This window comes from Miscanthus floridulus, chromosome 1, assembly GCF_019320115.1.
Source record: "Miscanthus floridulus cultivar M001 chromosome 1, ASM1932011v1, whole genome shotgun sequence".
NCBI lineage: Eukaryota > Viridiplantae > Streptophyta > Magnoliopsida > Poales > Poaceae > Miscanthus > Miscanthus floridulus.
In genome coordinates this window covers 191,573,858-191,588,031 of record NC_089580.1, presented here as the reverse complement: position 1 = coordinate 191,588,031, position 14,174 = coordinate 191,573,858, and the positions used below count along the sequence as shown (strand labels likewise).

The 14,174-nt window shown below is 44.6% G+C and overlaps 1 protein-coding gene and 1 non-coding gene across 5 annotated transcripts; one reads left to right on the top strand and one right to left on the bottom strand.

Moving 5' to 3' along the window:
* The first annotated feature begins 7,208 nt into the window (after nt 1-7,208).
* Nucleotides 7,209-12,229, top strand: LOC136552343 (YTH domain-containing protein ECT4-like). Of its 4 annotated transcripts, none has more exons than XM_066543898.1 (9): nt 7,209-7,736; nt 8,121-8,209; nt 8,316-8,433; nt 8,604-8,677; nt 9,209-9,754; nt 10,163-10,744; nt 10,832-11,044; nt 11,136-11,282; nt 11,562-12,229. In XM_066543898.1, exons 1-9 carry the CDS (start codon nt 7,625-7,627, stop codon nt 11,820-11,822), a joined length of 2,142 nt encoding a protein of 713 aa, XP_066399995.1. In that variant the 5' UTR covers nt 7,209-7,624; the 3' UTR covers nt 11,823-12,229. The 4 variants fall into 4 exon arrangements, with proteins under 4 accessions (XP_066399995.1, XP_066399982.1, XP_066400003.1 ...); XM_066543885.1 differs by having other exon boundaries at nt 7,210-7,736; nt 8,313-8,433; XM_066543906.1 differs by having other exon boundaries at nt 7,215-7,736; nt 10,166-10,744.
* Nucleotides 12,230-13,298: 1,069 nt separating this feature from the next.
* On the bottom strand, nt 13,299-13,382 carry TRNAL-CAA (transfer RNA leucine (anticodon CAA)). Its single transcript has one exon. It is a non-coding gene; the product is annotated as a tRNA-Leu (tRNA).
* Between the last annotated feature and the right edge of the window lie 792 nt (nt 13,383-14,174).

Here is a 14,174-nt window from a genome sequence, read left to right as displayed (position 1 = left end):
TGCATGCACTCCCCACTCCCGTGCTGGTCTTCTCTACTCTCCCTGTGGCGCGTGCAGCAGCTGGGCGTCTGGTCTCTCTGCCTCTCTCCCGTGGCTACGCGTGCAGCAACAGTTCTCTCTGCTCTCTGTTGGGGCGCGTGCAGCAGCTGGTGGCTTCACTGGCACATAGGTCACCATGCACCGGCTGCTAGCTCGCCGCCATGACTTACGGCGTCGAGCTCGACGGCGGGAATCGTGGCGTTGAGCTGTGGCCACGTCAGCACCATATCGTTAGCCACATCATTTTAGACCTTCAACCTTAGCGTCATGACCTATGACGCCGAGACGTGTTGCCTCGGCGCCATAAGTCATGGCGTCGAGAAAAAGATCCAAAGTTTGGTTTACGTCGTTCAGGGAGTAAATGTGAATATTTAAAAAAAATACTAAATTGTATAAAAAAGGAGGTTTGGGGGCATCGATTGGGATTTGTGCTCCTTGTGAGACCTCAGTTTGGGGACGCCAGGAGGAAGGGAATTTGTGCAAGGCACGGCAAAGCCCATGGCCAAGCCGTGAGCAACCTGATCACAGTACTGCGTCAGGCCGAGTGCAACTTTCAGAGTGTTTTCAGCACGGAACACACTCCTACTCACCACTGCTAGAACAGTACTACTAGTAGTGTTAGGTAAGATCATGTTAAATTGACTATAAAAAGCCTTGTAATTGGGGGCAATTTCCAGCAGCGGATAGACTACGCCCAAAACGGGTAGGATGGATACAGCATACCAGATCCAATCATGAATCATCCATCGAGATGGAGGAATATGAATCTCTAGTCCTTGTCAGGAACGACCACTCTGACGCTGACTCCCTGCGAGGTAGCACTAGACGAGCGGTGATGTGTGCGCATCCTTCCCCCTTCGCCACTTTTCTAAAGCCGTGCTGATACTGCATGATACATCCATAGCAAAAGGGCAACGGCTGAATTATACACATGGTAATAAAGAGAGAAAATTTTCGCCGTAGGTTTTTTTTTTTGTGTCACTTATTTTTTGTCCAACCCCAAATCTATCTCGGTCTCATGCTCAGCCTCAGTATGCCCATCTATATGCCCATCTATTTGCCTTAACCGACCAAGATCAGGAGCGGAGAAGAGAATAGAAAGAAATTCAGGGTTTCAGATGTAAAGATGCCAGAGAGAAAGAAAATATGTGAGGACATTAATAGTTTTAAAAATATATTGGGGTTCCTGATATAAAATATCCAGAATCAAGTGAGCCTCTCCTGGTGAGTTTTTTTTTTTGACCTAGGCCGAATCCTTCGTGTTGGGTCGGCTTCGTTGTGGGATGGACCAAGTCCATACAAGCCTTTTTCATTTTCTTTCCTTTTCCCTTTTTCTATAAAAACAAAGATTTTGCAAAATTCAAAAAAAAAAATTATAGAAAAATCAGAAAATGCCCAACCAGTTTTGTTAGCTTCATGAAAATATGATTTATCCATAGATGTTATGAATCTTGTTAAGTTATGCTTCGCCTATATTTGCATCAAATCATCTCTTCATATGTTGCATGCATATAGGTTTGGCGATGACCGAGAACGTGTTAGAAGCAAACCCGGAATACGCGGAGGTGGCCGAGGAGCACGAGGAAGATGTCCTCGTCGTCGGTGTTCCCGAAACCTTAACTAACTTTCCACTATCCGGTTCCTGCCTAAGACAAGCCCCAGTACATAACACCTACTTTTTAGCAATGTTTGTTTGTGCATTAAGTTTTGAGAAGATAGATTTACACCATATGATGTAGTTTTGATTATAAATAAAACTTATTTTTATTAAATATGAATTAGTCAATGGTACACCTAATTATTTTATGAACTAGAATCTTGGGTAGATTATTGTCTAATGAAATCTAAACAAATGTATTTATGTAATTTCTAATGAGGGATGTCGTGTGAAAAATTAAGAGAGGTCTCTCGTCGTAATCATTGACAGACAGACCAATCCTTGACACATTGAAAAAAAGTTACGGAGGTTGATATGATGCGTCAAAAAGCCACAAAGGTCAATATTGAATCAGAGAAACACATGGGTAGTATGAAAAAGTAAAGTTATGGTATATTTATATCTAAATAATTATACGCTTTATAATGGAAGAAAAAATATGTCAAGGTGTATTTTAATTCGATACAGGTTTAATAGGACATTATTATTTATTGTCAGCATTAACTTATATTATGGATGTGACAGTCATCATAAAATAAATTATAAAAGCATAAAATAGATACGTACCATTCACGTTATCGTTTTGCATGAATGTTTAATAATTTTTTTCTCCCGTTGCAACGCACAAGCATATTTGCTAGTAATTCTAATATAATTTCTTTATTATACATGATATGTATTGTATAGTAGGAGTATTCTAGTAGGCCCCCCACCCTTTGATTTGGTGGGTGTGGGTACCGACGGACGCACTTGTTCAGGCTTGTCTAAGCTTATTTTAGTTTGTTTTAATTTATTCTCTCATAAAATATTATTGAATCAGTCGAAAATCAGCCACAGCTGGATCAGGATCTGATCCTCGCCAGCGCCGTGCCATACTACGCTTTTATTTGCACTGCATCGATCGGATCTGATCCTTCTGTCGGCAGATGGATCCCGTGGGCTCACGTGGCCAAGAAGCAGGGGTGGAGACATGCCCCCCTCCTAACGTTGCATAGTTTTCACTACTATTTTTAGTATTTCTCACTAATCACTAGAGATTATAAAATAAACAAGCTTTACTAACTAATTTTAGATTGCTTTTCTCAAACGCATCTCTTGATTATCTAATGTTAAGTGGTTAAATAAAATAAATATGTGATGTGCATTGTTGATCTACGAAGAATGTCCCTTCAATTCTTATCTTCAATTTAGATATTTACTTCCTCCGTCATGTAATGTAATATAGTGCATTCCAAAAGAATTAAGACAACTTAAGGAAATCCTTAAATGGCACAAACTCATAGATTTAACTCAATAAGGATCCCCAATTAAGATGTTTTTTTCTCAAATTATGGTATCCTGTTTTAATCAACTTTGTCAAATCTAAGCCTTGACAATATGTAAAATGCATTACATTTCAGTACAAATTTTGAAATTTATAGTGCACTATATATTCTAGGATGGAGGGAGTAGCATTTTTCAGATGAAGAGATTAAAGACGATTTATTATAGTTTTTTAAACTAACATCAAATTCTACAAATTTTTAAACCGACATCAAGATCTAGCGAGGGCACTATATAATTTTTGTCGATACTTAGTGAGCGTCCGGCCCCCCTATATCTAAATCCTGGCTCCGCCCCTACCAAGAAGCCACGGGCTCACTCCGACTAACCGGAATCGGTGAGGTGATGGAGGTAAGGTCACCGTTCTAGGGAAGAGGTGACAGTACCAAATAATACAAGCAACCAAATAAAAACTAACTTATCCAGGCTTAGCTAGCACATGACAACCAAATACTGCTAGGTTGCATTGACTTTGGACAGGCTAGCTGAAGCCTAGAGAAACGCAACCAAACACACCCATAGCATCTCCAACCGTCCTCTTAGACCTTGTATGGATATGAGATTGTAGAAGCTGAACTTTAAAAGCTAGATTGCTAGAAGTTGGATTATAAAAGCTATGTTAGTAGGTTGTTTCGATCCACATATTGCAAAAGCTATAATTGGTTGCTTTTCCAATGTAAAATAACCGTGTTGTCCTTGTTCTTTGATTTCTTCTGCAGCTGTGTCAATTTGAAGGGCATAATTGTCAAGTTGAATCTAGAAGCTGAAAAAAACTTGAGTTCCTCGGCTTGCTCGACTGTGAAATCTCAAACCTCCTGGATTGTAGGAGCCAGCTAAAAGTTGAATTCCTTGGATTCCTAGCTAGCTCCTAGAAGTTAGCTATCATAATATGTTGAAATCCAAATAGGGCCTTAATACCTCTCTCTCTATCTAAAAAACTATCATATTAAGAGATCTCCAAGAGTCTTTTTAAAATTGACCCTCTAAATGTTTTAGAGAATCGTTTGAATAAAAATCTTTTTTATATATCTCTATATTCTCGAACAATTTTTCTATATCTTGTATGTCCTCTAGAAAGTCATTCTCTCTCTCCATCTTTAGTTAGCGAAAAAAATTAGAATAGAAGATGTCTACATTTGGAGATCCAACCCAAGAAACCCTTAAGGTATTTTTTCACCAAAATCTATAATTCCTGCAGATTAGGAATTGCAGTCGCTCTAAGAGCTTGTTTGGTATAACTCTAACTCCATCAGCAGCAGGAGTGTTCGGCTGCACTCACACAACGTTGCAGCCGCAGTGGTTGGGGGTATAATCTCTCTCGCATGGCACTGTGCATACAACTGCAGCCCGATGGATTGTAGTTCAGGCGAACACTTTTAACTTCTACGGAGGAGACGAAGGAGCGGTACCAAAAACACTTTAGGTGAATGAGTTGTTTTCTAGTGAATAGTATACGAGCCGAAGCCGTTTTGAGATCTCGAGGATAAACTGCAATTTGTGGCTTCTCCTCAGGGCTCCGGCTTCCTTCGAAGGAGCATTTGAGCGGGAACTATGCCAACCATGCTCTAAGGGTTATTGTACCTTTTTCTTACTCGGACACTATGCTAATGCCTCTCACTTATTTTGTCGTCAGTTCGTCATAGATATTTACCTAGCCTTCTCTCAAATAAAAGAGTGTTTATCAACCCTAACAGCAAAGGACCATCTCAACCATCGTTTTTTGCCCCATTTTTTTTCTACACACGTGTGGACCCTATCTTTTGTATGATTATTGGTTGGAGAGATATTGAAATATTTGTGCAGCAACTTTTTCAATATTCACAAAATTAACATTGGGTTACCCCAGGAGCTGGAGAATACAAACTCGTAGCGCGTCTAGCTCCCTAAGCCTGGGCGTTCGGGTTACCCGATTTTTTCGGGTCGGGTAATTCGGGTAATTCAAAATTCGGGTAATGAAAATTGCTGCCCGATATTACCCCCGAGAAAACACTACCCGCAAATTCGGGTACCCGATAATTCGGGTTCGGGTATTACCCGATATACCCAAATTTACAGAAAACAACAAACTACACTAAATTTCAGTAGCGATATATACATAATTTCAGCAGCAATTTGTATAGAATTTCAATAGCAATTTGTAGAGAATAATATATTACAGTCACTCATTCAAATAGAGAGAATTATATTCTAATAAAGTGATAAGTTAAATGGTTCAGCTAACAACACATGATAAATACAAAGACAAAAACAAATCTTTGGGTAGTTCGGGTACCGGGGGATATTACCCAAACTAATTTCGGGTAATCAAAATCGCTATCCAAATTTAGGATCGGGTACCTTGGGTTCGGGTAATTCGGGTCCGGGTTCGGGTAATTCGGGTATGGATAATGGGTATCGGGTATTTTGCCCAGGCTTATCGCTCCCTAGCTACGTACGTACGTAGGCATCGCGATCGGCTCACCTGCAATGCAAGACGAGATCGTTTGTCCGCTTGGAATTGGATGGAAACCATCGCGGTCCTCACAGGAAAACCCACGTGTATCACTCCGTTCCGCGATCCGATTTTCTGCCGGGGACGCGGACGGCGGACCCGGCCGCGGAGCCGCAGCGACGTGTCCCCTCCCGGCGCCGGAATCTCACGCAGGCGAAAGGGAAATCGCCCGCGGAATCGCGCGATCGGCCGGGCCAGATCCAACCAATTCAGATTTCGTTCATCAGGGACGCCATTTCTTTCTTTCTTTTTTGCCGTTCTGCTCTGTCGATCTAAACAAAATTTCCTTACCGTTCAAGAAAAAAAGAGAACAGATTTTCCTCTGGGCTGTGGGGTTGCGTCACGTACGATGCGATCCCGTTCGTCCCGCCTGCGCCCGGTAGGGATAAGCAGGCAGAGGACAAGCGGGGCAAGCGCTGCACGTGCGAGACCTTGTCTATCCTCACTTGGTTTCTCCATGCGCCTGCGAGGAAACGCACGGAGAAAACTAGTGGGAAAAAAAGAACGTCCCCAAAACAAAAAAAGAAGCCGGCAGGGCAGCTGCCGCCCTGAGAAAAGGAGAGGCCGTGGGCGCCGGCGGCTCACGGCCAAGGCACTTGTTGGGCGGCTGGGCTCGGTGCGTGGCGGCCCGCGCGCGTCACGCTGGCCGCACTGTGGACGAGCCGCAGCCGTCCAGTCCGGTGCGCTGCTCGCCTGCTCTCAGGGTTGACTGGTTCGTATCATCGTTGGTTCGTGAAAAAGTACTGTTGATTGGTTTATGTGAGAAAAAAATACCGTTCCAGCTAAAAATTTAGTATACAAGTCACAGCTAAACGAACAGGCTGTCTGTTGCTTTGGGTTTTTTCTTCCCCTCCTTTTCGATACCGTTCGCTGCGAAACTGCTGGAGCGTTTGCCATCTAGACTCCAGAAACGCTAGCGACGGTCTGGCTGGTCTGGCGACGACTCACGCAATTATTGGCTGGCAGCCTCGCGTGCGGCAACTGGCCGCTACATCACACGATTTACTGTTGCCAACCAACATGGATGAGCTCAATTATTGGCTGGCAGCCTCTTCGCTTTTGGTTTGAAACAGGACTTACAGCCAACAGTGTTTATAATCACCCTTCGCCACCACAACTGTGCACTGTACACCACTAGCGACAGATTGTCACCAAAAATAGGCATGGACACGTAACCCTTACTATACACGGTTTGTAAAAAAAAACGGAAAAGAATATACTCCGGTAGACAAAATGAAACAAGGCCTGTGCTAAACGCCAGGTTAGGCACAAGATTGAGACAGCCGGAGCGTGACGAGTCACTTTCCTATGTCGGTTCGTTTGAGCCGGTTTGACTTATAAGCCATGGCTAAAAGTACTGTTGAAGTCGGTTTGGCTTATAAGCCATAGCTAAAAGTACGGTTGACTGGTTTGATGTGAGACAAAAATACTGTTTAATGTGAGAGAAAAATAATATCCGTTGGGCTTATAAGCCAAATACTAACAGCTAGTCGGCTGGCTGCCTGGCTCCAAACCCACCGGGCTAAGGAAAGGATCTGATCTGACGCTTTGAAACCTAGCACTCGCGATCACGATTACCCACTATAAACTAATCCACCAGCAGAGGAGTAGAGCAGTGCAGGGAGCATGACGAAATTAGTTTATTTTTATTTAGAGAAAAAAAAATGGAGCGGCGCGGGGAGGGGAATCCAAAGCGGACGCCGAGCAGGCAGGCGGCCGAGAGAGCCGTGCGGCTGCCGGACTCCCCCTCGTATCCGGGTGCAGTGCAGCCAGGCGGTAGCCGCCGGCACCTGCTGCCTGCTATATGACCCCCGCACCCCACCCAAAACCTCCCCTTTTCCCCTTCACAGCCCTGTACCAGTAGTGTACTACTATCCCCGCTACCGCTAGCCGCCGCGCTGCTCCTCTGGTGGCGGCTCGCCTCCCTCCCCCCACCCTTCACCCACCGCCGCCGCCGCCTCCTATCGCTCCCTCCTTATCCCGAGCTTAGCTCGTGCTACCTGCCTACGTATCCGTAGGAGAGGAAGAGAGGAGAAGGGCCGGTCGGTCGGTCGGGGGCTCTCGGATCTCGCCGCTGCCTCCTTCGTTCGTTGGGATCTCGCTCGTCTCGCGCCATGGCCGCCGTCGCGCCGCCCCCGGCTCCCGCGCCCGCCGCCCCGGCACCGGCACCGGCTGCTGCTCCTCCTGCTCCGGCTCCGGCTTCTGCCACCGTCCCTGTCGCGGATCGTATCCTTTATTTCTGTGCTGCTGGGCATCAAAGGTTTTGGCTTTACGAGGGTTTCGTTTGCGTCGTTGGGGTCAAAGGTTTGGCCTTGGCTGCTTCGTTGGGGGTTAAAGGTTTTGTCTTCCCATGGCTGCTGCGCCGGTCGGTACCGTGTCGAGTGCTCTTGTCTGTCCTTGCTGCCTTGTTTGCTTGAATTGTACAGATCCATATGTTTCTACCGTGTTTTCACTGTTGCTTGCAAGCTACCGGGGATAAAAAAGCATATTTTTCCATGCTTTTGTTATTGTTCTATTGCTACTGCTCGTCAGGATTTAGTAGCTTGCAACCTCTGGGATATAGAAATAATCTTGTTACACCTTAATTCTTTGGTCTGCTGTTGTGCGAAGAAACCACGGAGCTGCTGCAGAAGTTGTCGCTGGATTCGCAGCCAAAGGCGGCGGCGACGGATGCAACAGAGCCTGCTGCTGCCAAGAAGGTAGAGATAAAAGCAGAAGCTCCTCTCATGGGTTCTCATCTTGTCCGTGTTGATAATCTGCGATTCTGATTCGTTCGCTTATTTGTGCTGTTTATTAAATCAGCAGGGTGCTGTGACGAGCCAGCCGCTGAGCGTGGGGATCCCGCCGGAGCGGTCCATCACGCCGGTGCTTCAAGACTTTATGGATCCCAACCTGTTCTATCTGCCAGCGTATTACTATGGAGGTGAGGAGCTTATGGTGATCTTGTCGTAGCTAGTGCGAGTATTTTAGCCCTCTGTTTGCTGCTTTCGTCTTCCTTGTGGCGTCTGATGAGAACATAATTTGAATTATTTGTTGCTCTGAGAGTTCTGTGATTTTCTAACTGAATTGTCTGGTTCTTGCCTTGTCTTGCAGGTTACGAAAGTTCCATGAGCGAGTGGGATGATTATCCGAGATATCTAAATTCAGATGGAGTGGAGATTGCCCCAGTAAGTTGTCCTATAAGATCTTATCCTTCATGTGTCATGTGATGCTTCCCATGATTGTTTGCATCCTATGTCTTATCCTTAATGTAGAAATGCTGGAATTGTCAAATTACTTGCTACTACTGTCTACTGATACCTGTACTGTCGAGTCTATTGTTGGACATGTAATAAGTGGAAAGCTGTTCACCCTCTTTTTGGGGTATAGTTTCTGCTGTGGTTGGTTCCCCCCTTTTCCTTATGCTCTCTGCACTGTTACCTCATGTTGCAAAGGTTGTTTTTCTTGTCTGCCACTATCATCTTGTCATTGAAATTCTGCATCTTGTGTCTTGTGAGGTTGTTTGGACCTAATCGCTACCATTCCATTTGGACTGGAGCAGAAAATGAGCTAATTTCCCCCTCGATCCCTCCCAATGTGTTATGGATTGGAAGGGTTTTTTCATCTATCCAAACAGGACCTGTTGTGTCTCTCATATTTATGCTACTCTTGGAAACATCATGATTAACCATTTCAATGGGTCTTTTGGACTTTTGCAGGCAGTATATGGAGATATTTATGGATATGGGTATGCTCCTTATGGGGCATACTCTCCTGCTACTTCCCCAGTTCCAACGGTTGATGGTCAAATGTTTGGTGCGCAGCATTACCAGTATCCAACTGCGTATTTTCAGCCTCCTACACCAGTTCCTTCTACCACTCAAAGTGACCTACAGTCTTCTAACAATCCTGAAAATCCAGCAGCTAAAGCAGACCCTGCCAAGACAACCGCTAACGGTGTTCCAAATGGTACCGCTCACAGTAACAGTGTAACTGTACCCCTTGCGTCAAGCCAACAAAATTCATCACTGACGCCTGACGGAACTTATAGGGCGCCCTTACTAGGTGGAGTTCCTTCTGCTGGTTACCTGGACACGACATATGGGTATGACAGCACAGGGGCACACTTTGCATGGTATGATGGCTCTGCTTATGCAAATGGACAGCAAAGAACAACTACAACTAATCATTATCCATCCTCAACATTCAGTGGTAATGGTTCCTCAGCAAGAAATCAGAACAAGAGCTCAACCACGCAGCAGATGGTATGTTCAGAGAAATTATCTTGATAATATTTTTATTAAATGCAGCTGTGTTATTTATGTATTTTTCTTCTGTTTATGCATGTTCCCTTCGAGGCTAATGACTCCACTGTTTCAGTCACTATAGGATATAAATAGTCACTATAGGATAAATGTTATTGCTTTTTCATGGCTCTTAGTTTAACCCGATAGGAAGCATAATAATGTTGTGTAGAATTCAATTTGTGTTTTAACACTTCAAGGGCAGACTGGGCCTGTCAATACAAGAAATATGTGCTTTCTGATTGAGCAGCTTACAAACTTTTAGGTTTTGCCTTCTAATTTGAGTTGACTATGATGATATACTTTGACTGTGTATTACATCTGTTGCCAGGCTCACTCATGTTTTTTTCTCTCTGTATTGTCTTCAAGCAGGGTATGCAGAACAGAAGACCTACAACTACATCAGCAGCTCCTACTTATCCCAATAGGATGTACCCTAGCTCCCGACCGTATACCCAGTATGGGAATTCAATAAAAACTGGCCTTCCCTACGGGAGTAACGGTTACGATTCCAGGATATATGGTCGATGGGGTCTTGGTATGGATAACAGGTACAGGCCTAGGGTCCGTAATGGATACTATGGTTATGGCAATGAGAGTCAGGATGGAACAATCGAGTTAAACAGAGGTCCTAGATCTGGCCGTTTCAAGAACCAGAAATTGTACGGTCATACTGTCACTATTGCTGTGAAAGGGCAGAGTCTTCCTTCTGGTGAAAGCAAGAATGATAGTGCCGTGCCTGATAGAGCACAGTTCAATAGAGATGGCTTCCCTGTTCAGTACGATGCTGCAAAGTTCTTTGTCATTAAATCGTATAGCGAGGATGACATCCACAAGAGTGTAAAATACAATGTGTGGGCAAGCACAACCAATGGAAACAAGAAGCTTGATGCTGCTTATCAAGAAGCTCAGTCAAAGGGCTCTCCATGCCCTATATTCTTGTTTTTCTCAGTAAGGATCTTTTCCTCATTTGGTATTTCATTATGAATGTCAAGTTAGTTTTCTTTGTCTGATATGCCATTCACAATGAAATTTCAGGTGAATACAAGTGGTCAGTTTGTTGGTGTTGCTGAAATGACTGGTGCTGTTGATTTTGAGAAGAGACTGGAGTATTGGCAACAGGACAAGTGGAATGGTTCCTTCTCTGTTAAGTGGCACATTGTCAAGGACGTGCCTAACAATATTCTCAAGCACATCATCCTAGAGAACAATGAGAACAAGCCTGTCACGAATAGCCGTGACACTCAGGAGGTAAGCATAGTCCATGTTTTTTTTTTCAAGTTTCCTGAATTGCAAAATTTGCCGTCTTGCCTCCTTACTTACCCTTTTGACGATAATGTAGATACACCTTGAACAAGGCCTTCAGATGCTCAAGATCTTCAAGGATCATGTCAGCAAGACGTCCATCCTGGATGACTTTGCCTTCTATGAGAGCCGCCAGAAGTTGATGCAGGACAAGAGGTCGAAACAGCAGCAGGTTCAAAAGCAGGTAGGTTTGAAATTCCAAATACATGGCTTAATTCATCAACTGCAGATTTCATCACCTTGCCCGTCTAATACCTGCGGAAGGGCGGGCCTGGTGCAAGCGGTAGAGTCTTACCGCCTGTGACCGGAAGGTCCCGGGTTCGAGTCGCGGTCTCCTCGCATTGCACAGGCGAGGGTAAGGCTTGCCACTAACACCCTTCCCCAGGCTCCGCACAGAGCGGGAGCTCTCTGCACTGGGTACGCCCGTCTAATACCTGCGGGTTGACTGTCTTGAATCATGCAGGTCTGGGACAGTAGGACCCCCATTTCTGTCACCGGTGAGCAACAGCAGGAAGCTGCTAACGGGAAGCCCAATCCGTCTGATGTACCAAACGGTGTCACTGCAGAGGTGAAGGTGGTGAAGGCTCCTGCAGAGAAACCTGTCCTCACCAACTTAGTCGCCAACGGAGTCACCACCACTCCTGCTGTTTCCTATGCGGCAAAGGTGGCCCAAACAGCAACAGAGAAACCCGTCCTCGCCAACGGAGTCGCCAAGACCGGTTAGCTCGACCGCCCAACCAATGCTCCATAGCTAGCCGCAAGCGAGGTTGGATGTCCTGAAGACTCGCGCGGTGCAAGGGAACTGGTGACCAACCAAGGCAGGCTGTGGAACTGGCAGCATGGCCCCAAGAGCGTTGCTGCTCCATCTCATGGCTACTGGAGAGCAGTTGGCTAGTTAGCGTTTACCCTATTTTCTCTTTTCGCTGTGTTTCCCGTTTCAGTTTTTTTATAGCCCGAAGACTCGTTTCTACCGTAGTATCAGAATGCCAGAGACCTGTGGCTGGACAAAAGGATTTGCGAAGGCCGTCTGGCTTGGTGTGTGTTGCGTCATCGGGGTCGAGTATACCCTGTTCTGTTCGTCGTTATATTGAGTGGATCTGAATGAAAGTGGGTTAGATTGGAGTTTTTCTATTCTTTTTTCTTCCTATTCCAGGTTTGATTATTGCGGACTGTCCCTTCTCTATCCGTCGTCCATCGTCTGGTGATGGCGCTCGGCTGCTGGATTCGGTTCGGTGCTCCACTAGACTACCACCGCATTGGGCTAGTGGGGACTAGGGAGTTGTTGCAAAGATGACGAAGCAAAAAGGCCCGCTCTTTGCCGTAGCCTGCTTTGCGTAATTTGGCTTCCCACTCTGCATTAGCCACCTTTCTAAAGTTGTCCAAATTCATCACCTCTGTAAAGTTGCCCAAATTCATGACCATCAATTTGGTGACAGAAATTTGGGCGTGTCAAATTGTAGCTCGGTTAGAGGTGCCATGTAGGAAACACATTTGCGCTACAACTAGTAGCAGGCGCAGGTTACTGATGATCAAGTGCTATGTCCTGTGCTGTCCCCGGGCAAAGGGAGGAGAGGGAGATTTTTCATCGACGGTGGAAACTGGAACGGATGGGCCTGTGGCTGGTGAACCCGGTTGGGGAAGTTCTGGCCTACTACAGTACTACGGGTGTTCAATTTCACGCCATCAACGCACCACGCTATCCTCTTGGAGCCGTAAATAGAAGTAGGGTCTGTTTAGGACGGCTTTGGCTCCGGCAACAACTTCTGTGGAGGAGCGAGAGAAGCCTTACCGAACACTTTGGTAAACAATAGGAAATCAGGAGCTGAATCGCAAAAAGTGCCCCCCTTCTCAAACGCTCCGGCTTGTCCAGAGGAACACTTGATTGTCGAGAAAGCCAATTTTTATGTAGGGTTGCGCACAGCGAGCAGGGAAGGATTGCAACCTAGTAGTTTTTATGTTGTCACACTTTAGTCTCAAATGCAATTTGTCTCTACAAAGTTTTGCAATATTAAAGCACTATAGAACTCCAGGGAAAAAAAAAAGAAAAACATTTTTTTTATGTTGCGACACTTTTGTCTATGCAAAAATTTGCAATGTGAAAGCATTGTAAAACTCTACAGAAAAAAGGAGAAAAAGAAGTTTTTATGTTGTGACACTTTTGTCTCATGCAAAAAAAAAAAACCTAAAAATTTAAATTTTATGTCAGAAGTGGGATTTGAACCCACGCCCTCGTTAGAGGACCAGAACTTGAGTCTGGCGCCTTAGACCACTCGGCCATCCTAACATTTTTATATAATTACCTGATAATATCATATAAATAGCCTATCCCGAAAGAAGCACACTTTGCAAATATCTGCTGTGCTTCCACATTCTTAAGCTGTACACTTGTGAGCTGTGACACACGGCCACATCTTTTTTTTTCCTCTCACTTTTCTTATATGAGGTATCTGATTTTTTTAATCGTTGTTTAGATGATAGATAATTTTGTCATTGTTTAAGTATAAAAAATTATGTTGTCAAAAAAAAAACTATAAAACATTATGAAATATCTCTTGAGAGTTTTTTTAAGTGAAGGGGGGAATATATTAAAACTTCACACGGTACATTTCAAATTACACATGAAAAAAATATAAAATAAAACCGATACAATGTATCTAAATTCTCCTATCGTCTTCTTTCCCACCAAATTTCCTTGATGTAGACATGTTTCAAATTAGCAAAGTTTTGTTGAACACCGAAACCAAAGTACAGTCCTTATGCCAAAGTCATATGGTCGACCCTAGAACATTCGATTTTTTGCAAGATCCAATGTTTCGGAACCCGTTCAAAACACATCAAAAGCGATGAAATAGCATTGATAGTTAAATCATTATGAACAACATAGGTATCAGATTCAACACCTCTAACCTTATTCGTCATAGTTGGATGTCTGATTTCTGCTTTGTCACCATCGACGGTGAGGCCGATGATTCGGAGCACCTCTTTCCTTATAGATAATGTCCACAGATTAACTCCTGCGATGAAATTGATGCTTGCGATGACGACCTCAACGTGGTCATCACCAAAGTCACCATAG

Coding starts and splice junctions, on each gene's coding strand:
- LOC136552343 (XM_066543885.1), top strand. CDS start 7,625: ATGGCCGCCGTCGCGCCGCCCCCGGCTCCCGCGCCCGCCGCCCCGGCA. Junction 8,678..9,208: donor ATGGAGTGGAGATTGCCCCA/GTAAGTTGTCCT, acceptor GGACTTTTGCAG/GCAGTATATGGAGATATTTA. Junction 10,745..10,831: donor CTATATTCTTGTTTTTCTCA/GTAAGGATCTTT, acceptor ATGAAATTTCAG/GTGAATACAAGTGGTCAGTT.